The 25,671-nt window shown below is 65.3% G+C and overlaps 1 protein-coding gene across 2 annotated transcripts in view; it reads right to left on the bottom strand.

Moving 5' to 3' along the window:
- The window catches only part of INPP5A (inositol polyphosphate-5-phosphatase A), a 152,423-nt gene that overhangs the window by 6,659 nt on the left and 120,093 nt on the right, over positions 1–25,671 (bottom strand). For both annotated transcript variants that reach the window (XM_065923591.1, XM_065923590.1), the window contains exons 9-12: positions 20,100–20,184; positions 8,858–8,953; positions 8,563–8,637; positions 4,486–4,559 (exon numbers count right to left, since the gene is read on the bottom strand). In XM_065923591.1, the coding sequence (XP_065779663.1) occupies positions 4,486–4,559; positions 8,563–8,637; positions 8,858–8,953; positions 20,100–20,184 (330 nt within the window). The remainder of the gene's footprint in view (positions 1–4,485; positions 4,560–8,562; positions 8,638–8,857; positions 8,954–20,099; positions 20,185–25,671) is intronic.

The following is a 25,671-nucleotide window of genomic DNA, read 5'->3' as shown; positions in this document are numbered from 1 at the left end:
CCAGCCTCTGCCCCCAGGAGATGCTGAAGCTGGGCAGCCAGTGGAGCACCTGGCGTCTCCACAAACGCCAAGAGCCCACAGCCCCGGAGCCCATGAACCTCTGTCCTGACCACCTGGCCCAAGTGAGAGGAAGAACTGTTTTCACAGAACAGTCATGAGGATGATGTAGGCCTGGGGAGTGTGGAGAGGAGCCAGCACAGCCCTTCTCTGTGACTGAGGCCACGTGGACAAATCTGGATGTGGTCTCCCTCCCTGGCCAGTGCTGCTTCTGGACAGATCCCCCGGGGTTCAGCCACAACAGAACCAACAGAGCCAGGAGGTTCTGCCTTTTAACCACAGAGGGCAGCATGGTAGAGCCCGGGCCCAGGACGCCCTGAGCTGGCAGATGTGCCCGAGGACATCCCTGCACACCTGGCAGCACACCCATCGGGTACACACCCACCCAGGTACACACCCACCAGGTACACACCCACCCAGGTACACAGCCACCCAGGTACACAGCCACCCAGGTACACACCCACCCGGGTACACACCCACCCAGGTACACACCCATCACGTACACACTCACCCAGGTACACACCCACCCAGGTACACACCCATCACATACACACCCACCCAGGTACACACCCACCCAGGTACACACCCACCAGGTACACACCCACCCAGGTACACACCCATCCAGGTACACACCCATCACATACACACCCACCCAGGTACACACCCACCAGGTACACACCCACCCAGGTACACACCCACCAGGTACACACCCATCACATACACACCCACCCAGGTACACACCCATCACATACACACCCACCCAGGTACACACCCACCCAGGTACACACCCACCAGGTACACACCCACCCAGGTACACACCCACCCGGTACACACCCACCCAGGTACACAGCCATCACATACACACCCACCCAGGTACACACCCACCCGGTACACACCCACCCAGGTACACAGCCACCCAGGCACACACCCACCCAGGCACACAGCCACCCAGGCACACACCCACCCAGGCACACACCCACCCAGTACACACCCACCCGGGTACACACCCACCCGGGTACACAGCCACCCGGGTACACACCCACCCGGGTACACACCCACCCGGGTACACACCCATCACGTACACACCCACCAGGTACACACCCACCCAGGTACACACCCATCACGTACACACCCACCCAGGCACACACCCACCCAGGTACACACCCATCACGTACACACCCACCCAGGCACACACCCACCCAGGCACACACCCACCCAGGTACACACCCATCCAGGCACACACCCACCCAGGTACACACCCATCCAGGTACACACCCATCACGTACACACCCACCCAGGTACACAGCCACCCAGGTACACAGTCACCCAGGTACACACCCACCCAGGTACACACCCTAACCATACACCCAGGTAACACTCCCAGGGAATGCATACACCCAGGAAACACACATGTATACACATACACACATGAGTTTTGTACCACATGCACAAAAACTCATGAACACATCATGCACACACCCCCACATAAAAATCTACACACATGCCAATACCTGTCTGCTCATATGTGAATATACCATGTACATGTGCACATGGAGCTCATGCACACACACACTCACACCTATGCAATGCACACCTGTACACACTCATGTATTCACACGCACATACCACACACAGGCCCATGTATACATGTACCCATGCACAAGTGCATACACAACCCACACCCCACACCCACAAGACACGCTGCATACACCCCTGCACACATACCCACATATCCACAACTGTGCCTGTGTAACCATGTCTGCATACACACATGTGCATCCCCACCATGTACATACACCCACACCCGTGCACTACGGATACCATATGCACACATGCAGACCTACGCACTGCACAAAGACATGCGATTAGTCTATAACCCGGCCACATATATCCTGCACACACGTGCACTCACACCCATGCAGGGCCACATCAGGCACACGTGCTGACAGTGCACGCAGTGAATACACCCATGCACGATCCTCTGTGCACACACCCTACACGCGTGTGCACGGGAGCTCACGCCTGCACACACACAGGCAGCTCTCCTGGGATCACTTATTTTCCGGTAGTCAGAGAACACATCTGGGTACCAAGTGGCCACCGTTTCTAACCACGTCCCGCAGCTGCTTCTGCTGACTCGTTCCCAGTGTTGGGACAGCTCTCCAGACCCGGGGCTGTGAGTGCCACCCAAGGGTCAGGAACATGGTTTTAAACATGAGGGAACAAAATGAACGGGATGGTGGGGTGAAAGTGTGACCCAGGCACTGGAGGAGGGAAGGTGGGTGGTGGGGGAGGGGATGATAAGGTGGTGGGGAAGGGGGAATGACCCGGGCAGTGCGGGAGGGGTGGGTGATCTGAGCAGTGGGGGAGGGGCTGTGACCTGGGCTGTGGGGGAGGGGCTGTGAGCTGGGCTATGGGGGAGGGGCCGTGACCTGGGAAGTGAGGGAGGGGTTGATGACCTGTGCTGTGGGGTGGCGGGGGGTGGGTGGCCTGCCTTGGAGACTCGGTCCTTGCATGCAGGCTGGAGGTCAGGCGCTGTGAGCAGGGACCCTCAGCTCAGGGAGTCCACGTCTTAATCTGTAAACCGTGACCTTTCCCACCGTAGAGAACCTGAAATGCTACTTCCCAGTTAAACGGAGAAAGTCTGACCCCTTGACCGATGGGCCTCCCAGTGGCCCCTGCCCCCTGCCCCTCCCAGACCACCTCCCCTCAGGGGGCGGCCCCACCTCCAGCCAGAGAAAGGTCTCTGGCCGAGACCTGCTGGCAGGGAGGGGACACCGTCCTTGGAGAGCTGGCACGGCCCTGACATGCCGGCCAGGTCACAGGACGTCCATGGTTCCCGGACGAGGGCAGGACGTCTCAGGCTGTTCTCCTGCCGCAGGAGCCCGTCAGGCCGAGGCAGGTGAGACCCGGAGGGCAGGTGACCTCAGGGTGCCCAGAGCCCGGGCACCGCCCTCCCATGTGGGAGTTCCTCCACGTGGCACCAAAGCATCCCCACCCCCAACAATCCGACAGGATCTCACGAGCCAGGCCACGCCCCACCTGGGGGCCACACCCCTTCCCAGAGCTTACCCCTGGGGCCTGGCTGAACCCTGAGGTCTGTGCAGGCCGACGGGTCCCTCCCAGCCCTGACATGCCTCTCTGCTGCCCGGGGGATGGGGGCTCGTCGCTCGGCCACCCGAGTGGACCACAAGGTCCTGGGGCTCCTGGCTGGTCCGTCCCCCCACACCTTCTGCGCTCTGTGCCTGGCTGAGCGTCCAGGCTGCAGGGTTTGAGAAGCTCACGGACAGCCACCTGCTCGGGCTGCTTGGGACGCGGATGCCCACAGGTCCTCCTCCTGGCCGGGCCACAGCCCGTGTGCACCCTGATCAAGTGGGACAGACGCCCGGGACCCCTGCACCACCCCCGGAAGCAGGGGAAACCAGTCCCTCAGGACGGCCGTGGCTTCCAGCGGGCCTTGGCGGCATGTGTCACCACACACTGTCGTTTCAGTAGCGTTACAGCCCGGGGACGACGCGGCGGGGCAGCTCCTGGACACGCTGCTGAGGCCGCCTGCTCGGTCCCAGCTGCTGAGTCACCGGCTCCCGGGCATTGGAGCTGGGCACCCGCCAGGCGCCCGGGGGCCACATCCCTGCCTCTCTGGCCCCTGAACCTTGAACCACTGGCCTGGGTGCCGACGGTGAGCGGCAGGCGCCCAGCCACCTCAGCCAGTCTGGACTCACAGGGAGTCCTGGGTCCAGTGGACTCGTCTGACCTCTGGAGTGAGACTTGGGAAGAAGGCTGAGCTTCACGGGGAGTCCGGGAGGACCTGTGATGCAGATCTGACGTGTTTACCTCCCGCGAGACCCGGCACAGACTTGGTGGGGGCAGACGGCGCTCTCAGCCCCACCTGCAGCGGCTCCTAGCAGCCCTGCTCCCCGAGGACGATTCCCTGAACCTGCCCAAGGCCCATTTCCTCCCAAGGGGTAAGAATTCCCACTTGGAATCTGTAAAAGGACAGAGACGGAGGGGGCAGCCGTGGGGGGCGTCCGTGTCCTCCAGATAGGCCTGGGGTGGCTGAGCGGGCCAAGTGCCCTGGGCCATTTTGTAACCGGCTCTCTTCCCCACACCCCCACCCTGCCCCTCTGCGGCCCCGGGCAGGTTAGGGAGGAGCAGGCTGCTATTGTTGCGGATTTCAAAATTCTGTAAACACCAGAGCAAAACACCACAAAAGCTCACGTACCCGAGAAAGACAGAACCAACACCTGCGTCCCAATGGCCCCAGAAAGATCCAGAGCTTGGAGCTGCCTCAGCGGCCCCTCGTAGGCTCCTCTGGGAGGCTGTGTCGGCACCCAGGAGAGCAGGCTGGGAGGGGGTGGGAGGAGGCACGGGGGGCAGGGAAGCATGGACGGGAGGTTACCTGCACGCCAGCGAGTGGGCGGTCCTTACCTGGGAGGGAACGAGATGTCCAGTTCATACAGTCTGTCCTTAAACACAGACAGCTCTTTGTCGAATTCTAAGAGCTGAGGAAAAGAAAGAAGACAAGGGTCCCTTGGGCTTGCATCCCTGGGGGCGCCGGGCAGCCTGAGCAGGGACACCGTGACTTCTGACCCCGGCACCTGCCCTGCACACCACCTGGGCCGAGCGAGGGCTGCTCAGGTGTGTGGCCGGACAGTCCTGCAGGCCCCGGGGTGAGGCCCGGTGCTGACCAGCCAGGGCCGCCTCGCCCCGCTGAGCGCGCAGGGTGCGGCCACGGCCGCGTTGGAGTCGCTATGAGGTGCCCTCGCCCGAAGGCAGAGGCCAGCAGTGGGGATGCTGTTCTGCCCCAGTGGAGCCACACTCCTGAGCGCGGACCTCACCAGGAGGACTGCAAACGGCACTGGCCTGATGGGCTCCTCAGAGCCACACCCACGGGCACTGCGCCTCCAGCAGGCAGGCCCTGCGGCCACGCGTGCCCTGGGCACGTGGTCACCACTTACGCCCTCGGCAGCATGTGGGAGTGTGGCATCCCACAGGCCTGCGGTCACACGGTCCCCTCTCCTCCCGCCACCTCAGCCCTGCAATCCGCAGGCCATGTGCCCAGCAACCCTGGGAGCCAGGATCGACCTGAGCCGCCTGCCAAGCCCGCGGGCAGCAAGCCAGCCCTCAGTCGGGCCACTCCCCTCGGGTGGGTCAGAGGGAAGCAGGCCAGACACCTCCCGGCAGGAGCTCCTGGGGGTGATTACAGGGGTTGGGGGGGGACCGAGGCTCCTTCTGCACAAACAGGACGCTTCAGACACGGCCGCCTGATCCCAGTGGCCACCAAGCGCCGGCCCTGCCTGATGAGGCTGGAGGCTGGGTCCACGGCTGCCACCATGAGCCCATGTCTGCTGCTAAGAGGCACCGGTGGCAAGCCTCGCCCCACTCAGCACCCGTCATGGCCCTGCTGGGGGCCTAGGAGTGCAGGGCCAGAAGTGGGGTGCAGAGAGGTTTGGGGGACAGGGGAGGCACATGGCAGGGGCTGTGCGGGGGTGGGGGCATGGGGCCAGAGCCCCTCAGCTCCCAGGCGCAAGCAGCCGCCTGCCCCCAGCTCTAGGGAGCAGCCGGGGCCAAACAGCTCTGGAAGGTTCCGGAGTCGGTGTCTCAGGGTGCCTGGGGTGGGGAACAAGTCTCCAGGGAGGGCGAAGCATGGGCATGGGGCCTGGACCAGTTCTGGGCTCACATAGGTTTGCACACACGTGTGCCTGCAGACACCCTCACGGCATGCTCGCAGGACGCACCCCCACAGGGCGGCGGCAGGCCTGTCATCCACAGCCTCCCAAGCGTGAATGCTCGGCCTTCTCAGCTCAGGAGGAGGATGGCCCCGACCCCCGCGGAGCCTGCCAGCATCGCTGGCTCATCGCCCCCGGAGGCCCGCCGCCAGCGTCCTTCCGTGGAGGGGTCTGGCGCTGGGGTTGCTCTCAGTCTTGGCATTTGGTGTCCTGCTCGGGACGCCCCGAGCTCCTGAGGACCGCGCCTTCCACCCCCGCCAGCTCCAAGCGTCCCTCTCGTGTCCCGCCCACGACCTGCCGCACGAGCCCCATGCCCGGCGCTCCGTCCGTCCGGACACTCTGCTCCCTGGGGCAGACTCTCCCGTCCCTGGCTGCTGCGAGAGCCGCTTATGTGTCTTCATCTGCCGGGACTTTTCAGCGTATGGTGTTTATGTTTCTGATTCTTTCCTGTTTGCTTTATAGCCTCAGAATTTTTATCAAGCACTCCGTGATCCGACCTCTTGGACGCCGACTTCCATGGAGGGCTTCCTGCTCGCCGTGTCCCTGCGGCCCATGGGGCTCCCTGCCTCGGCTGCGGGAGGCCGGCACACCGCGTTTCAGGGATGATACTGCATTTCTGTTGAAATGGTAATCTGTATCTCTTTGAGATTTTTCACAGCCTGATAACCAATTTCGCATGTATCTTAAACATTCTTCTTGATTACAAAGTGAGGAACAGCGCGGGCGTGTGTGGACAATGATGAAGCGGTCGGCCGGCCGGCCGTATCTGTCAGGCGCCGTCCGGGCCGTGCACCTTTCTCTGCTGCTGCAGAGGTGCGGCGCTGATGAAGGGAAGAGGCTGGAAAATCGATGCGGCGGAGCGGAGCAGGTGCTACACACACAGAAAACATCTCTATCCAACGGGCCGAGCGCCGGGAACACTCCTGCGCCTGCCCTGGGACAGCCGTGGAGAATTTAATCTCTCCAAATCCTCACCAGGGCACTCCATCCTGCCGCCCTGACAGCCACACTTATAATTAATTATACAATTTCGATGGGAATATCGACTAAACAAAGCTATAAATCATAGAAAAAGTCAATAGGCATGGACACATTCAATCATGTCCCGGCCAATGATTACTACTCTTAAAATACAATAATTATTTTCAGAGCCAGCTTGAATTAAATTTCTGTCAGGCGGGAACAAGACCAGGGGTTGATCAAGGATGCGATGGACCCGGGACCGCAGCTGAGCTGCACATCCATCCTCGTGGGCGTCTCACCCTGAAGGTGAGAGCTTGTCCGGAGGCCCTGGGGGTTTGCACACCCGCCTCCTGCAGGGGGCCGCGGTTACCGTGGAGCCGGCCCTTCACTGGGAGGCATGAGACCTCCACCCCTGAGCTCCCTGACCCGACCAGGGGGCCCAGGGCCCCCCAGAAACCCTCGGGGAGGCCTCATCTCTGCTTCGACTCCACCACGTCCTTTCATCTTAGGGGCAGACTCAAACTTCTCCCAGATATTCAAATTAATTTTCCTCCACATTGAAAGAGCACAGTTTCACAGAATAAATTAATACGGAAATAAAAATTACGTCTAAGGTGGTGTCTACTGTTTCCAGGTTGTGACATGCTTCCCAGGCAGTAAGGGAGGCCAGCGGGGGCTCTGGGCCCAGGGGTGCCTTCCTTCTGCCCACCCCTCATGCTGTGGCACATAGGAGGAGCCCACCTCCCCGGGACCTGAGGGTCCCCAAGGAGCCAGCTGTGCACAGGCCGTGGGCCGAGTGTCCAAGGACACCAGGCGGGTGGAAGCGGCAGAGGCGGCTCGAGAGCGCCTGGGGCCGGGGTGCACCATGCAGCGGCGGAGGCGGGCTCGCAGGAGGGCAGGGCCCCCGTGTCGGGCTCAAAGCTGGGCCTGAGCGGATGGCCGTGTGACTGGGCCTGGCTGAGCTCCAAGCTGGGAGGGGGCGGAGGGGCTGGGGTGCAGGAAGGAGGCCGGGAGGAGGGGTGGGGGCTGGGGGTGCGGCAGACTCAGGTGGTGGAGAGTCCAGGCCCCAAAGCCAAAGGACAGGAGAGGTGAGGGGTCACGGCGGGTGACAGGGGTTTCCCAGGGGCGGGCGGGCAGGCAGGCAGGGCGGGGGGCTCTGTGCAGGGGCTCGAGACTGGCAGGGTCTGCCAGACAGCTGGACAGCCCCCATCCAGACAGACATGCCCTCCTCTGGGCACCTGCAGACGGTGGACCCTGCTCGGGGAGGCGCGGAGTCCCCACGGGGCCTGAGGAGACGCAACGCAGAGGTGGCGCCCAGACCCTGCAGGTGGCCCGGCCGCCCAGGGCGCCCGGAGCACGGAGGGCAGAGCCGGGGCAGAGGGACAGACAGGGCCTGAATCCCAGCACGGCTCTGGCCTCTGGGATAAAGACGTCCCTGAGAGGTCACAGTGGTCTTGGTGGGGTAACTGGGAGCTAAAAATGGGGACCGCGGTATAGCTTCACTACACACACACACACACACCGGTGTTGGTGGCACGGGATGCCCCTCAAATTCTCAAAATGGTCTCTCCTCTTTCCAAAGGAAGCCCAGGCCTCAGTGGGTGGGCCCTGAACAGAGGGTCTGCACCCAAAGCTGTCAGCCCTCTGCCTCTCACCTGGGGGGACCCCAGTGCCAAGGGCCATGCTGACCGTCAAAGACAGTGAGGCAGGCGGCTGCAGCCTGGCCAGAGGCGGGAGGCACACCAGTCAGGGCCCAGCCACGGGTGAGGGGGGGCCCGGGGTCAGCACTGCCCGGAGCAGTGGCGGGACTCACCGCAGTGCCGTTGTCGTCCCGGAAAACCTCCTGGTTGAAGTAGTCAAAGAGCTTCTTCTCTAGCTGGAGCATCACCTGTTGCAGGGGGGAGCGTCAGAGCAGGGGGCCCTCCCCAGAGTGGGGCCACGAGGGGGTGTGCGGGGGTCAGAGCAGGGGGCCCTCTCCAGGGCGGGGCCACGAGGGGGTGTGCGGGGGTCAGAGCAGGCGGGACCCTCCCCAGGCCGGGGCCACGGGAGGAGGGGGCGTCAGAGCAGGGGGCCCTCCCCAGGGCGCCTGCCGCACCCTCCGCGCTCACCTTCCGGTCGTTGTCTGACTCGCGGAATATCAGCTTCACAACTTCATTGGTGTCCGCGGCCCGCACAGTCTGCATCGTGGCCTTTGTGCAGAGAGTCTGGGAAAGACACGGAGGAACTCGGTCTGAAACCTGCCACCCGGCCGCCCGACCCGGTTCCTCTGCCCTCACTGTCCAGCTGGATTGGGGGCTCACTCCTCCCAACTGCCCGGCCGGCCCCTCTGCCCTCCGTCCAGGCTACTCTGTGGACCCAGAGGCCCAGGAGGGCCCCACGGCCACAACGGTGAAGGGCAGCCAGGCAGGACCTAGAGGGCAGCAGGGAAGCAGAGGCCATGGCGGGTGGGGGTGGGGGAAGGGAGGGGCCCGGCCTCCCAGCAGGTACACCTGGTCCCGCCCCACCCTGGGCGTGGGGCAAGGACAGGCCACAGCAGGAAGGTAAACGGGGTCCCTCCCCAAAGTCAGGACGAAGCCAGAGCCTGGCCAGGGGTTCAGAGCAGCACTGGCCAGACCCAGGTGCAGTGGAGAGAAAGAACCGCTCAGGAGGGGCTGAGCGACGGCCAGGCTCGGAGATGTGCTGGCGAGGACCCGGGGCCACGCAGCTCCCTTCGGAATTGTCCGTCCGCAGGGTCCACACAGAGAGGCCGCGGGGGCCAGGGGCCAGAACCGGGTTTTGCTCTGTGTGTAAGTTATACCTCAATGGAACTGGTTTTGTTTTGTTTTTTCCATGGTTTTTATGAAAAAGATAAAGAAGAAAGACTGCTGCAACAGAACAACTGATGTTGACTTGACGAAACCCTTTCATCCGAGGAGCCCGTGGGGTCACCTTGGGGTGGAGCGCGAGGCTCGGGCCGGGGTGGCCGGCACTGCGGGGGGGCAGGCATTGGCATTCAGGGCGCACACAGCTAATCAGGTCAAGCCCCCGAAGTGGCTTTTGGACTCATGTGTCACAAATCAGTCTGGCCGCCTTCAAACGGCCGGATTAGAACAAGGGCCCCAGCAACCCAGCCTGGACGCGCCCGCCAGCCCGCGAAGAGGCCGCGCCATCCAGATGCTAATGTGCTAAGGGGCTTAAGAGCCATGAATGGGGAGGCCCGGCAGGCAGACGGCTTACTCAGAGGAAACGCATAGTCCTCGCCCAAAGGCGGCTGCTGCAAACTTCTTAAAAAAACCGCTTTATCGCTCCCCCTCGCACGGGCTCCCAGCGGATACACATCTGCCTGGCCGGCCCCTCGCGCTCGGCCGCCCCCACATTCAGGGCGCCCAGGCCGCCCCTTTCAGCCGCAGCCGTGACTGCTCGAGCAGAAAGCCCAGGGCAGGGCCTTTCCGGCTCCCCTTACATAGGCATTTTCCTCTTTTCAAAGGAGAAAAAAATTCCCCAAAAGCTGTTTTTGAAGAACCATCTGAGGTTTATCTCGTTATCAGTAGCCGCGCGGAGGCCCCCGCGTGTCTGTCCCCGTGGGGATGTCTGACTGGCACTTGGGGCCCCGGGCTTTTTGCTTGGAATTTGGCGATGCAGCCGCTGCCGAGGATGGGTGCCATGAGGGCCCCCAGGACGGCGGGGCTGGAAAGGCAGCCTGTGGTGTTCTTCCTGTGTGGCTGGCCCGCTCCCCTTCCCTGGCACAAACGCGGCCCCCCACCCCCCGGGTCCGAATTTCAGTGCAGGCAGAGCCCCTCGGGCCCCAGGAGGTGAGCCCGTGAGTGTGGCCTTACAGAACCTGCTCTGACCTCTGTCAGACGGAGGGGGCGAGGGGTGGACAGCCAGACCCACACCCGAGGGTGGGTCAGCCAGGAGCTGGTCAGGAGCGTCCCGCTCAGAGTAAGGCCTGACCTGGGGGCTCTGTGCTCTGGGTCGTGAAGCGTCTTTTGGGAAGAGTGTGCAGTGAGCTTTGCTGTGCACAGGTCAGAGGCACAGCAGCTGTTTCCTCGCCGCGAGCGCTGAGCTTCGGGGAAAGTGGCGAGGCTCTCCTGTGTGTGCACTCCAGGAGACAGCGCGTATTAAAACAGCGTCTCAGTCTGTTTACGACGTCCTGCCAGGTTTTAGACCAGTTATGGCTGATTCCGCAGACCCTGCTTCTGTCTGCACCCAGCACGCTGGACCGCAGGAGGGGGTCCTCTGCACCCCAAGTTTCCAAAGGACCTGAAGAGGTTAGGCAGGCGGGCACCTGCGGTTGGCGTCCAGAACACACAGCATGCCCGGGGGGGCACGCCTGGGGCTGGGGGTGTTGGGGAGACCGTGACGGAGCTAACAGAGCGGGGAGCCTGGTAGGGGCCCCACGCAGGCCGAGACCAGGGCGCTCATCCCGCCCCTGGGCCCCACAGGGCCGCCCGCGAGGGGGCTGGGCTCAGAGGACGCTTTCGCCCCGACCTGTCCTGACCAGACTGGGTATTAGAGCCAGGGGCGCCCTTCCTGCAACCAGACCCCCCAGGCCCCACGTTCCCGGCTTCTGGGAGCCTCCGCGGAGCACCCGGGTCCCCGGGACGGCTGGGTACAGCCAGGCGACCAGCAGCCAAGCAGCGCCCCTCCTGGACCCCGGCGTGGGGGCACCACGGCCTCTGCACAGATTCACCCCGTGCTTCCTGACCTCAGCGCCCCCCCCAGGCCTGCGCCCGGGCATGGGGCCCTGTCAGGCCTGGGCGGCGGCCTCGGGAGAGCAAGCAGGGTCACTGTCCTGGGTCCCGGTGTGTCGGGGTGCTCAGAGGGTGGGGCAGGTTTAATCCCGACTTCTGGCAGCGAGGAGAGCCAGTCAGACCAGAGGGAGGCTGGTTCAGGCTCGGCGGGGGTGGGGGGTGGGGTGTGACTGCCCCCCCCGCCGAGGGTGCAAGTGCTCAAACGAACCAGATGAGCCCCCGAGCAGTCTGGCCCCAGAGGCAGCGCCGCTCCGGCTCCTTCCTCCTGCCTTCTCTGCTCATGCGTGACCCTGAGGACACGGTGTGCGGGGATGCTCTCACTGCGGACAGGGGCCGGGTGCCCACGGGGTCCAGCACCCTCACGGTGGGGCCCGCCTGCCACTGGTGGAGGCCTCTCCCCGTCAAGGGTGTGGGAGGTGCGCCCACAGCGTCCTCACCCCAGATCACTCAGCTTCTAAGACCTTTGGGGATTAACTTTTTTCCCATCAAATGGAAAGTAAACTGGCCTTCAAATGGAAAGCTACCAGACAGCAGCTTCCTGAAGCTGTGACGCCCAGCCCGGCAGGACCTCGGGCGCATCCCCCGGACATGGACCCGCAGGAAGGACAGCCGGCCTCCCCCTGGGAGGCCAGCCGCACTCTGCGGCCCACGGGCTGGACGCAGCTCCACCAAGCTGGGGTCCGTCCACTGCCCGAAATGGAGCCGTGTGTCCAGAGAACGCGGGCCGGGCCCGCCCCGCCCCGGCTCCAGCCCCACAGAGGGCGGACGAGCCCCTCCAGCCCGTTTCAGCCACTGAGGGACGGGTCTCCTTCTTGCTCGGGGAAGAGGAAGGAGCTGGTCTGAAGAAAGCGCAGGTCCCTGCTGCAGGCCGGCCCTTCCGGACACTTAGGTGGGGGCCAGGGCAGGGGAAGGCTGGCTGCGGGGCCTGGCTGGTGGGTGGGCTCCGTGCGCCCCGCGCCGGGGCTTTCATCCCCTGACAACCTCACGCAGGAGACATGCGGGCCCTGTGATAGCGTGAAATCGGGGACAAGGCCGGGGCACAAAGAGGCCGCCTGGCCGTGGCCGCCGTCCGCCTCCAGCAGTCAGCACGCCCCAGGGCCAGCGTGAGGGGTTGCCAGAGACAGCTCGGACAGGAAGCCCGTCCCGCGGGATCTAAACGCGGTGCCCACAGTGTGAGGATGGCCGCTGGCATCCGGGGTCCACTCTGCAGGGAGGCCCGTCCTGACCCACCTGGGGAAGGACAGCAGCCTCACTCCAGGGGCCCCACTCTGGGCAGCGTTGCAGGTGCAGGGAGTGAAGCTGGAGAGGCCCAGACCTCAGACGAGGTTCCATGTTCCTCTCGGGTCTGAGAGGCCTGGTTGCGCCCAGCCCCCACCCGCCTCGAGCCCAGGACCCGGGTGGGCACACACGGCCTCCTTGGAGGCCCCGGGCTCTGGCCGCTCACGTGGGACTGGGCTCTGGAGGACTGGTCCCCACTCCCCCACGAGACTGCCGCCCAGACCCGCCTCTCAGGGTGGAGGGCGAAGGCCACCCCTGCGCCCCACTCACAAGTCCACCTGTGGGGGCTCTGGGCCCGACGCTGGGCACGGACGCGTCATGGAGCGCAAAGCCCCAAACGCTGAGGCCAGCGGCCCCGCGGGTCAGGGAGCCGGAGCAGCCTCGCCCCCCAGGGAGGGCCCGGGTCCTGGCCGCCAGCGCCCGCGGACGTCCTTTCAGCCTCCTTCCCCATCACACGTACGCACACACGTGCACGTGGACGCAGAGCCCGGCACACGCGGACACACACAGCTTCTGGGAGGCCAGAGCCCTGGTGAGCCTGGCCCCGCTCGGGCTCTGGGCCCGCTGGGTGGCCGGGCCGGCGTGAGGCCCAGGAGGCCACCGTGCTGGTGGGGGCCGGGGCAGGGGGTCTGAGGCCAGGGGGCTGGGCCACATCGTGGTCCCGGGGCGGGGGGGACTCATGCTGTGGAGACCGGTGTCACTGGGCTGCCTCCACTGCTCAGCTGCATGAAGCGGGGCCCAGAGCAGGCACCCTGAGAGCAGGGACGCGACACCCCTGGCGGCCTCCACGCTGCAGGCTGGGGTGTGAGGCCACAGGAGGGGCCTGGCAGGGGCCCCGCCCGCGGGGATCGCCTCTGGTGACAAATCCCTGGCTATCCGAGTCCGGCGGCCTGGCCGACAGACGGAGGGTACCATCCCAGACCGGCCAGGGATGGGAGGCCGAGCAGCGTCCATGCGGGGTCCTCACCGGAGAGCACCAGGGGGGGTCGCCCTGCGCCTGGAGGGAGCCGCACCCCCTCACACCCCCACTCCATGCACTCTGACCCTCACGGTGAACACCATCTTTTCAGAGACTTTCCTGGCAGGGCCCTGGGCCCTGGGAGGAGGGACATCTCTCGAGTGCCGAGAGCCTCAGACTCGGCGGGCCCAAGGCCACAGACCCCACGGGCGGGAGCCACCGATCTGTCCCCAGAGGCCCCGCTGTGCGGCCACGCCCACGTCAGAGGCGCCTGCGCCCTCTTTGTTCTGTGTTTTCAGTTGTTCAAGACAACAATAACCCCCATAAAGACCCTTTCATCTCTGCCCCAAGATGCTCGCCGACTCCCTACCCGCCCACAGAGCGTGGACAGTGGCCGGCGGGGCAAACCAGGGGAGCGCGGCCAATCTTTCTGGAAGGAAGCAGCTCGGGCTCGTGTCCAGCAGGACTGGGCGGCTGTGGGTCTGGCCAGGAGGCCTGCCACACACCTGGTGCGGCCTTCCCCAGACAGCAGGGCTTGGGCCTGCGGAGCCGCGGGGGCAGGCAGGCTAGGCGGGAGAGCGAGACCCTCACCACCTTCTTCTGTGACCGAGCAGGATGTCCCGGGGCCTCCTGGGACTGACCGGGCCCTGTCCTCTGCCCGCCTCTCGTTTGCAGAAAAACGTCAGCCTCCTAGGCCCTCCCTGAGTTCCAGAGAATAAATTTAACCAGAGAAGTAAGAATATGCAGAGACAGGCTGGGTGGGTTCATGGGGCCTTGCAAAGGGCTAGCCTGGCTGACGACCAGGGGTGATGCCTCCTCCTGCCACGGGCAGCCCGTGTCCTCTTCCTGCCGCGGGGTGGGCTCTGCACCTTGCTGTCCCCCTCCAAGGTGGGCTCCAAGCCGTCAGCTGGGAGCCTGGCTGCCCCTGCAGCGAGGCCTGGGGCCCCAAGACGGTGAGTGCTGGGAAGGCTGCGTCCTCGGGAGGGGGGCACCTGAGCCTGTACCTGTCAGCAGCCAGCAGCCGGGTGTTAAAAACTGTAGCCAGCCTCCGAAAACGCACCCGTCCCTGGGGCTGTCAGCGGTGACGCGTGGCAGGTGGGCGCGGCCGGGCTGGCGGAGACGGGAGCGCCTGGCGCTGCTGTCTCTCTTTGTCACTGGCCGGCTGGGTGCCCAGCTGCCAGCTGCCACCACGCAAGGCATGGAACATGCCCTCTGAGCAATCTCGCCGGCAGGGCTGAGCGCCGTTAATCAGTTCGGGACGCACAGCCCATTAGTCGGTGCGTGATCACCACGTTTACTTTTGTGTATGTTTTAATTACAGCTTCGGTGGTGCCAGGCTTGATCACTGGACCATCCTCTCGGTTCTGCTCTGCGAGCTTGTTCATATTAATTTGCATCTGAGACGTGAAGCTCTAGTTCTGGGGGGACAGCCTTTCACTGTGCATGTCTTTCTGAGGCTGGTGCCCAGCAAGGTGCCTGAGAGCCCGCACTGCAGAGGGCCAGCGAGGCTCCACCTCGCCCTGGAGCCCACGGCCGGCCAGGCTTCCTAGAGGCCCTGCCCGCTGCAGCCCGGCACAACCCCCTGACTCTCCTCAGGGCTCCCCCAGGAGTTGGTGGGGTGAGCAACCAGGAGCAGGACACCCCGGGCACCCCAGGGGCCCAGGCTGGGGAGGACGCACCTGCCGCTCCGGGCCGGGGATCAGCAGTGGAAACCAGAGCCCCGGCCAGTGGCTTCTCGTCGGGCCGGCAGAGGGTGACCTGGGTTTCCCTCCTCAGGGGGGCCCCACGTCACCTCCAGGCGAGAAGATGCCGGTGGGCAGACGTCCCCTGTCCCCGTCTCCTCTGACCTGCCTGCCTGCAGGGCTGCAGTGCGGTCTGGGCCGCTCGGGGTCACCTCGGGCCCGATGCTGATCCTGGGCAATCTGAAAACTGTCTGTGGGGTGACCCGCTAGCTGCGGGCACAGGCCTCCCCAGGAACACGGGTTGGGACCAGCATGGTCTCTGCTGCCCCACGACCTGGTCTGCAGACCGGTCCCAGGCGTCTCTCGGGGTCGCCGCTGGGGCCGCTCACACCCAGGGTGTGCGGTCAGTCCCGGGCCTGGGCCCCGGGCCAAGCCCTGTGCCTGCTGTCTGGAAGCAAAGGACCGGGGCCACAATTCCTGGGCTCAGTCCTCGGAGGGGCACCCCAGCCCCGCCCCCCTTCTGGAGCCCCCCATTCCCTGGGGCCGTGTACGCCCCAAGAAGGGGCCCCCACCCCCACACGGCTCCGCGGTAACAGCCACGGCCCTGAGGCGGCGAAGTCCCGGCAGTCTCGCCTGGCACCGGGTTCTCACACTGCCCTCACGTCAGGAAGCCCTCCCTCTGCCCAGCGGCCTTTTGGGAAAACCTGGGGAAGCTTTCTCTGGTTCCTACAAGCTTCTCCAAGTGGCTTCCACAGCGAGAAATCCTTCCAGAACGGCCCGTTGGCCAGCAGACCCGTCAGTCCACGAGACGCTAACACTGCAGGTGGAAGTTGAAGATCTCAGTAGGAAAGCTGCTGAAGTTAATCCAACAGAGGAGCTTGGTTGTCTTCAGCTGACCGTTTAGATCCAGGCGTGCCCACAAGCGTGTTTTCCGAGTTACCGACGGCATCAGCTCAGGCGGGAAGAGCAAGCCCGCGCTGGCGGGAGGGCGGCACCTGCACCAGGTTCAGTGGCGGCCTCGCTGCGCACCCAGCCTTGGCAGACGTGACTGGTCACGGCCCTCCCGCCAAGCCCCCCTGGATTTGGGGCTGCCTGCGTCTGCTTGCGCTGTCCGCACACCGGCAGGGGGGCCGGCAGGCTGGGAGCCCGTGAGGACCAGCGGATGCTGAGGGGCACCGGGGCCCCTGGAGCTGAAGGGAGGGAAGGGGCCCCCGAGCTCAGAGCCCCCCAGATGTCACTGCAGGGGCCCCAGGGCCGTGCCCGGGAGGGGCCTCCAGGCAAAGCCGTGTCTTTAGCAGGAACTTCAGGACACACGTGGTCGCTGTGACATTCCTGACCGGTTGCACGTGCCTGGGGTCAAAGGCCACATGGCGACTGTATGGGACATGGGGGTGGGCCCGACATCATGCGCCACGCTGTGCATCCTCGATGCCCCACGGGACCCCTGCTTCTCCCGAGGCCAGGTCACCCGGCCTCGCGGTCTGGAACCAGGCACTGCTGCGAAGAGCTGTCGCTCAAACAACCACGTCTGGTCAGGGAACAGGGGGACCCCGACCATGCCCCCTGGGCCTTCCCTGGCCCGAAGATGGCCCCGGCCACGCCCCTCGCTGGGCGACCTTGGCCCCACCTCCCCGCGCCGGGCAGCCCCTCGGCCCCCGTGGCCCCAGACCCGTCACCGCGTGGGTCCTTCTGGGCTTCCCGGCACTGCGGACGTGCGGTCCGCAACACAGTCAGTGGGGCTTCCGATTAAGACATAACCTAACCTGGAGACCTAACCTAACCTAACCTAAGATATAACGCCTAACCTGGAGCTCACAGCTGATTCACTGCCTGTTAATTCACCTCCCGAGGAAGGGACGCGGGCACGCGGGGTGGCTACGACTCTGTTAGCGGCTGAGCTACTGCCCTGCACCTGCTCTCACGGGGTCACCCGCGGGAGAGGCAGGCAGGGTGGGGTGCTCGGCCGGCGCTGGGTCTGTCTCATGGGGCAGGGCACCAGGGTCGGGGGCAGGTACAGGGTGGCCAGCCACGGAAGCCGAGGGCGGGGAGGCCGGGGGGCCCCCGCGGGGCCAATAGGGAAGGCCTGTGCACGTGCTGCGGCCCCACCGATAACTCGGCGGCTGCTGAGAACCGTGTGCGGAGAGCAGCGCTTCAGGCGGCTCCTTGCCTAAGTCGGCCAGTCAGCTGGGAAGGCAGCCAAGAATGAAGACCCCCCAGGCCTTCTGGGAGGGAGAGGAGGAGGCTGGGGGCCCTCCTGAAACCCAGGGCCTGTGGCCTTAGAGGCCCGGGGGCTTCAGGGGCCTTCAGGACAGTGCGCTGGCCCTCAGGGTCTCTCTGCAGATGCCCAGAGCAGGCAGCCCTCTGCACACGGGGGCCCGCTACCTCCCCGCAGCGCGGCCCTCACGACCCCGCTCCAGCTGAGCCAGCTGGTCGCTGCCCCCTGTCCCTCGTGGTCAAGGACGTGGGGCCCCAACCCAATGTTCCGAGGGTGCTGGGCTGGGCAGGCCAGGCTGCCTGCTCAGGGCGAACACACAGGAGGACGAACAGCCCTGCCATGGGAAGCGCCTGCCTGGCCCCGGCCAGAGCCCCCTGCGACCCCGCCCAGAGCCCCCTGAGACCCCGCCCAGAGCCCCGAGACCCCGTCCAGAGCCCCCTGTGACCCCGCCCAGAGCCCCCTGCGACCCCGCCCAGAGCCCCCTGCGACCCCGCCCAGAGCCCCCTGAGACCCCGCCCAGAGCCCCCTGTGACCCCGTTCAGAGGCCCCTGAGACCCCGCCCAGAGCCCCCTGTGACCCCGCCCAGAGCCCCCTGTGACCCCGCCCAGAGCCCCGAGACCCCGCCCAGAGCCCCCTGAGACCCCGTCCAGAGCCCCCTGTGACCCCGTCCAGAGACCCCTGAGACCCCGGCCAGAGCCCCCTGCGACCCCGGCCAGAGGCCCCTGAGACCCCGCCCAGAGCCCCCTTTGACCCCGCCCAGAGCCCCCTGTGACCCCGTCCAGAGCCCCCTGAGACCCCGCCCAGAGCCCCCTGTGACCCCGCCCAGAGCCCCGAGACCCCGCCCAGAGCCCCCTTTGACCCCGCCCAGAGCCCCCTGTGACCCTGCCCAGAGCCCCCTGAGACCCCGCCCAGAGCCCCCTGTGACCCCGCCCAGAGCCCCGAGACCCCGCCCAGAGCCCCCTGCGACCTCGGCCAGCACCAGCCATCTGCGCGGTCCCTGTCTGGCAGTTCTTCCTCTAGGGTGACTGGCGGGGGGGGGGTCCCTGAGGTCAAGCTAAGGTCTGAAGGGGAAGAGTCAGGAGAAGGGATGCTGGGTAGACGGGTCTGGGAGGGGAGAGGGGTCGCACATTTTATGGGGGTGTGCGGTTGGCCCGGCTCCACACACATGCCCGCTCACGCCTGCACATGCCCAGGGCCGTGTCCTCCGCTTCCCGCTTGGTAAGGAAGAGGACGACACTGCAGGAGGCCCTGACTGTGCTGCCCGCCCCCCCCACACCAACCTGGCACAGCCCCTCCCCTCCAGGGGCCACGCTCCGAGCTCCCCCCCCCCGTCCCCCGCGGACACCAGAGCCCTGGGCGCCCGTGTCCCTGGGCAGCCCCGCCTGGTCCTGGAGCCGCTGCCGTTTCTGTGGCGTCTGCCCTTCTGGGGAAGAGAAGGCCACTCTGGAAACCTCCTGACTTTTCCCAGCGCGTGGCTTAGTGGCCCCCAGGCACCAACCCTGGTCTGGGCACAGCCTGGCATGGGGCCTCGGGCCAGAAGAGGGGCTGTTCCGGGCACAGCAGGCTCATCGGGCCCAAATATCGGCCAGACATGCCCTGGTTCAGGGGCTCAAGTTGGGACAATGTGGCTTTTCAATCCACGAAGAGGCTCTGCGGGTGAGGGCGCGGCTGTGGGCACCGGGGCCCGAGCCCCTCCCAGCGCCGCGTGCACACGGGCATCGCCCGGGCCTCAAAGGGGCGCGTCCGGGGCATCCGTGCCGCTGACTGAGCCAACGCGGGCTTTCACCATTTGTCTGCAAACGCCAGAGGGGTGGACAGCCGCTCGCCACACGCGCGTGCCTGCGCCCCCTGCAGTGCTCAGATTTAAGAGGAAGCCTTCTGCAAGGGGGGCGTCACTTATACCCGAGAGGCCAGAGGGAGACGATGGGGGACACGGTCACCCACACGCCCGCTCGGCGGGCCCACGCTGGGCGGGCTCTGTGTGCTGCCCCCTGCCAGGCCGGGGTCTGCGTGGACCTGCTACCCTCGGGCGGCAGGCAGAGTCCCCACCTCGAGGCCCTGTCGCCATCAGCCTGCAGCCCCATGAGTCAAATGTGGCGGCTGAGCACCAGCTCAGAGAAGCCAGCCCACGGCTCCAGCCCCCAGCTGGGACCTGACGGACCCGGGCACCTTCCGGCTGGTCTGAGCCACCTCCACCCGTGCCCGCTGCTAACTGGGTCCTCACCCAGCCCCCCGAGGGCTCAGGAGACGCTAGGGGAAGCGGAGGCACCGGGCGTGAACCGCTGACCAGGAGGTATCCTCACCGCAGCCTCCTGCCCCAGCTTCCCATGACGGGCCCCCCGTAACACCACGGCGTTCTTCACGAGGCATTTCAGCCGTAACCAAACCAGTGAGCAGGAGGGCAGGAACGTGCCCGTCGAGGAACACGGGCTCTGCTGTTTACACAACACGACCAAACGCAGGTGAGGCTCCCACGGGGCCTACCTCCACCACGGACTTGGAATCCAGCCGGAAGTTGAAATCGCCGAAGACAAAGTAGGATGCCTTCTCGAACCGCTGGTCGATGATCCTGGGAGGAGAGGAGGGAAGGAGTCACTGAGGTGTAGCCCGCCTGCCACTCCCGACCTCAGCCCTGCGCCCCAGAGGCCATTGTCCTCAGCGGAGCTGGTATGGGAGCCACGCTGGCCTTGGGGGCCGAAGGAAGCCTGCGCTGGTCACCTCTGGCTCAAAGCAGGATGAGAACTGTCGCTAACAGGACCGCCCGCAGGATGGATGTGCGCCCCAGCAGAAGGGAAGGGCGGCTCGCTGCCCAGCCGTGGCCGCATGGACTCCCCTACTGAGACGGGGCAGCGGGCCCCCGGGGCCCAGGGTGGGGGGCGCCCACTCGGCCCACGGTGGACCCTGAGAAGGCATGTGTCACAGGCAGGCAGAGCCAGGGAGCACCGCTCACCCCCGATCAACTCAGAAACCTCCACCCGGTTACCCCTGCGTGCCCCAGCGTGGAGGGCGAGAGCAGCCCCCCAGGGCGGCCTTTCCCAGGGACTCATTGGCTGAGAAGGAAGAGGTGGCCAGGAGCAGCGTCACCGCCGTTTCATGGCGCTGGATGGGGGCCCATCACCTGGTGGGGGACTCCGCCCGTCCATCCATCCATCCGTCCCCCTGTCCATCCGTCCCCCCTGTCCCCGGGAAGGCCGGCGGCCGCTCCTCTCACACGTGGGTCCACGCTCTCCCCGCCACTGCTCCTGCCTGCTTTTCTTTCTGGCTCCTTGCCTCCAGCGTTGAGTTCCAGGAGTTTCCCTGGAAAGTGCACCCTGAGCCCTGTGCTCCCGGCACTGTCCGGGCCTCGAGTTCCTCACAGGAAACACACCCACGTCCCCCTGCTGGGCCATAGGCATTCTCCCCCAGGCTGGCTCCGCTCCGGGTGGAGTCGGCGGCCTTTAATCCATCTGGAATTGCTCTGGAGGACGGGATCTGAGTCCACTGGTCTCTCCAGAGGCGACCGGTCCTAACCCTGCAGGAAACGCTCCGTCCTCCCTGCCGGAGCCTGCCGAGTCCCTGGTCGCCGGGTCTTCGGAAACTCTCCTTTCCCGCACGTGTTTGTCCCGTTCCTGTCGCTTGAAGTAACAGCACTTCATGACAGATGCGCTTCTCACTGAAATTCTTCTAAAAATCTCAGCTGTTTCCACGTTTTTCTTGCACATTAACTGCTGTATCGTGTTGCTGAATTCCACAAAAAGTCTTGTTTTCTGGTTTAACTGGGTTGATTCTCACACAGGAGTTTGAAGAGAAAGGACATATTTTAACAGATTGTTACTAACAGTGCAGATGGGCAGTAACATCGCTTCTGGGGTTAAAGTTAAATCTTCTGTGGAGGAGACACTCCCCAGGGATGAAAACTCGGGGAGGCCCCAGGGTCGGCCCGGGGGAGCCCTGCGCCTGGGACCAGCCTTGCCCCTTACCCCACCCACCCACTGGGCATCCACGGGCGGGGTCGGGGGGGATGGAGCCTCCCCACAGACTGTCGAGACCTGAGCCATCTTGAAAAAGTGAATCTTCAGAGCTGTTAAACTCTTCCAGAAGAACACGCCTCAGAGAACCTGCGTGGTGTCCCCATCAGGACGTGGGGTGCGGCCCCTGGGTCGCCCGCCTCCGGGGCCCCGAGCACAGCCCCCCTCCCCAGGAAAGGAGAGGCAGCAAAGCCCCCCAGCCCTGCCTCGACCACTGGCTGCACCACGGGGGGGGGGGGGCAGGGGAACAGGGGCTTCCCGTGCCCCCCAGCCTCACGCTGGGCGACCCCACCCCCCATGGAGAGGCCCGGAGGCCCCCAGGGTCAGCTTCTGGCCTCTGACCCCCGCCCTGCCCAGGGGGGCTGCTTCCAAAGGGAGACCTGGGGGCGGCCCTCAGTGCCCCGGGTCGGGGGCCCCAGGTCAGGGGCCCCAGGTCGGGGGACCAGCAGGAGGCCGTGACCCCCGCAGGGGCCTGGGACCACCTTCCGCCAACACAGGACCTCAAGCCACTCAAGCACCTCACTTTTCTGTTGCTCTTTGTATTTATTAACTTTTTAAGGAAAACTGAACTGAGGCAAAGCTTCCGCGTGACCTGCTGAAGGGAGGAAGCAGACACACCTTACGTGTCACACACTTACACTCCCTGTCCTCATGGTCTGTCACCCTGTTGATTAAGCCGAGGAGCAGGGTCCCCGAGAACAGCCCCGACCTCAGGCAGACCCGCTGTCCTTGGGCATCGCCCCGCCGTGGTGTCGGCTTGCGCGTCACACGTGAGCACGGCGACGGACGCGGCTCAGACGCAGGGGCACTTGGACCCTACACGTCCTCCAGCCAGAGGGTTTGTGCTCAACCTTATTTTTAAAGAACCTGCCCCATTCCCTGCGGTGGGAAAGGCCAGGGCGCCACGCTTCCTGGGACCCTCCCACCCCGCGCTCCAGAAGCGGCCTGGCGGCGCTGGGGGGCCACGGCCCTCTCCTGCTCCCGGGGGCCCGAGGCGCCGAGCAGACGACGGAAGGGCTGGAGAAGTGGGAGCCCGGCCGACGGCCCTCGTCACCGGGGGACAGATGGACCCTGAGACCACGAAGCGGGGCAAACGGCCGACACAGAACCGGGGAAGCGGACGACTATTCGGCCTGTTTTGGGGGTAATTTCCTTTTACACAAAGTAACAGACTTCAGATTTACTATCGGACTGAATCGACTTTGAGAAGCTTGGGGGTTTGCAGGGCAAGAGGCTGCGTTGGTCAGCCTTCCTGGAACCCGGCCCAGTGGCTTCTCTTGTGACGGCCATGGTGACTGGTGACGGATTTCATCACCTTGTCTCGTCGTGTAATTCCATCATTAAAACCCTAAACTTTATCATATTTCCGGGCCCTGCTCTTTCTGCCGTAATGGCCCACGCCCATCAATAACCGCAGCGTGGGCGTGAGATGGAGCGGCTGTCCGCAGAGGCAATCGCAGGAGAGCGGGCGAGGCCCGCGCTTTTAATCTCAATATAGTGCCGTTTGCACCAGCAGGAAAAAGAGTTGTTTTAAAATTAATTACCTTGTCAGTAGCTATTATGATTAAAAAGTGTGCCCACATCAATACCGTGTGCCTAATTCAGAAGCAGAGTCACAAGAAAGGCCATAAAAATCAATGGTTTAGGCCTTGAAGACGGAGGCTCTCTCTGCTGACGGGTGAGCTCACTGCGTGATGCTCAGGCCGGGCAGGCTGCTGGGCGGGGCAGTGGGGCATGGGGCCTTCTTTTGTTAGTTTTATCTGCTGAACGTGGTAGAAACCAACCTCCCAGCCTCGGGCTTGTCTCGGATCTGGGGGAGGCCACGTGCTCGGAGAGAACAACTTGATCAGCAAAGCACGGCAGCTGGAGCTTCTGACAACCAGGTTTCCCTCTGAGCTGCCGTCAACAGGCCGACCTTCCTGGAAGCCACTCTTGGGACTGCGTGCTTACGCTGCCCCATGTGGTGTGCCGGCCCCCGGCGTGGGCTAGGGGGCCGCAGACCTGCGGACGGTCCCTGGTGTGGGTTGGGGGGGCCTCAGCCCTGGGGGACGGTCCCTGGCTTGGGCTGTGGGCTGGGGGGCCGCAGCCCTGGGGACGGTCCCTGGTGTGGGCTGGGGGGGCTGCAGCCCTGGGGAGGGTCCCTGGTGTGGGTTGGGGGGGCCGCAGCCCTGGGGACGGTCCCTGGCATGGGCTGTGGGCTGGGGGGCCACAGCCCCGGGGATGGTCCCTGGTGTGGGTTCGGGGGGCCGCAGCCCTGGGGACGGTCCCTGGCATGGGCTGTGGGCTGGGGGGCCACAGCCCCGGGGACGGTCCCTGGTGTGGGTTGGGGGGGCCTCAGCCCTGGGGGACGGTCCCTGGCCTGGGCTGTGGGCTGGGGGGCCGCAGCCCTGGGAACGGTCCCTGGCGTGGGCTGTGGGCTGGGGGGCCGCAGCCCTGGGGACGGTCCCTGGTGTGGGCTGGGGGGGGCTCAGCCCTGGGGGACGGTCCCTGGTGTGCCAGCTGCTGGCACAAGGGGCCTGAGGTGGGGGCAGGGAGGGGGGCCCGGGTGACTGGGAAAGGAACCTCTTGTTGACAGAGCAGAGCCAGGCGGGTGAGCCCCCCAACACGCCCACCCCCGGGGGTCCGCCAGGTCCCTGCGATTCACAGGCCCGAGGGGCCCCAGGGACCTGCCCGCCACACCCACTCCCCCAGCCGCCGTCTCCCAGGCCGGGCGCCCCAGGACACATGATGGGTGCATGCCTCGCGCAGCGGGCGGCCAGGCCAAGCCATTGCCACAGCCCCGGGGCCTCACTCAGGGTCCTGGCACTGGAGACCCCGGGCCCCAGCCCTCACGTGGGGCGGACCCAGGGAGGCCACGGCCCAGAGCAGCAGGACAGAGAGCGCTGGGCCAGCTGCTGAGCTTCCCAGGGGCTGCACCCCACGTCGGAAACGCCCGCCCTAGTCTCAGTGGGCTGGTGGCCGGAGCTCTGCTGTTGGAACGATGCCTGAGGCCCTGCTGTGCGCTGGACTGTCACCCCAATTCGTATGTTGATGCCCAGTCCCCTCAAAATGGTACTGAAGACAATTAAGGTCAAATGGGGTCATGAAAGTGGGCCCAGATTCAACAGGACAGGTGTCCGTGAGAGAAGAGGTCTGCGGCTGCTTCTGTCCCCCGAAGACGTGGCGGGCCTCCCAGAGCCGCAGGGATGCACAGGCTGCCCCGACCACGCGGCTGCCTCGGGGGCTGCAGGCCCTTCTCGGCCAGATCCCCGCGGGGCATCCGCGTCTCCAGGGCCAGCTGCTCCAGGCCTCCCGGCGAGCTGTCCGCTCGCACTCACTCTCACTCGCCTTTTAAACAGCACGGTGAGGTCACAGCTCGGACACCTTTCTGCTTGGACGCCACCGCCGGCGAGGAGCAGAGACGTGCCCCAGCCTCCTGGGCCGCTGGGCTCCATGCGCAGCCCAGGAAAGCAGCACCGGGGCTCGGGAACGGGACCTTTCAGCCCTTCGGCGCCCACGAACGCGGGCCCTCGGGAGATGGAGGCCATCGAGCGGCTCAGCCTGGCTGAGCGCGCGGGCTGGCGGGGCCACAGTCCAGCAGTGAAGGAGGGCTCGAGCAGCCTAAACAGTGGCCAGGAAAGCGAGGCCAGCGGGCGGACGAGCACGGAGGCGCCGCCTCAAGGGGCAGTGAGCTGTGGCGTGGACGTGCTGGAGCCGGGACACGCCGCGGAGGGAGCCGTCGTGCATCGTCCACGTGGCGGTCGGGACGTTATCTAGGACGCACGTGGGATCCCGCATCCCGGGTGGGGTGGGACGACCCTGCACTGGGATGGGGAGGGCGGGACGTGGGCTCAGAGCGCGAGCGCGGGCCCTGGCAGCACCCTCAACTCCGTCTGAGCAGGGCAACACAGAAACGGCGACGCGGGCGCGCTGAGTAGAGGCCCCGACTTCGCCTCCGCTGGCGCTGCGCTCGGCTCTTGTGACGCACAGGCGCACAGCCCCGCGATGTCAGGACAGCAGCTCGTTCCTGGGCCAGCCCGGGACCTCGCACGCCCTCCCGCCCAATGCCA

Source organism: Muntiacus reevesi, chromosome 2 (assembly GCF_963930625.1).
Source record: "Muntiacus reevesi chromosome 2, mMunRee1.1, whole genome shotgun sequence".
NCBI classification, from domain to species: domain Eukaryota; kingdom Metazoa; phylum Chordata; class Mammalia; order Artiodactyla; family Cervidae; genus Muntiacus; species Muntiacus reevesi.
The sequence above is the reverse complement of the archived record's forward strand: the minus strand, read 5'-3'. Positions and strand labels throughout refer to the sequence as shown.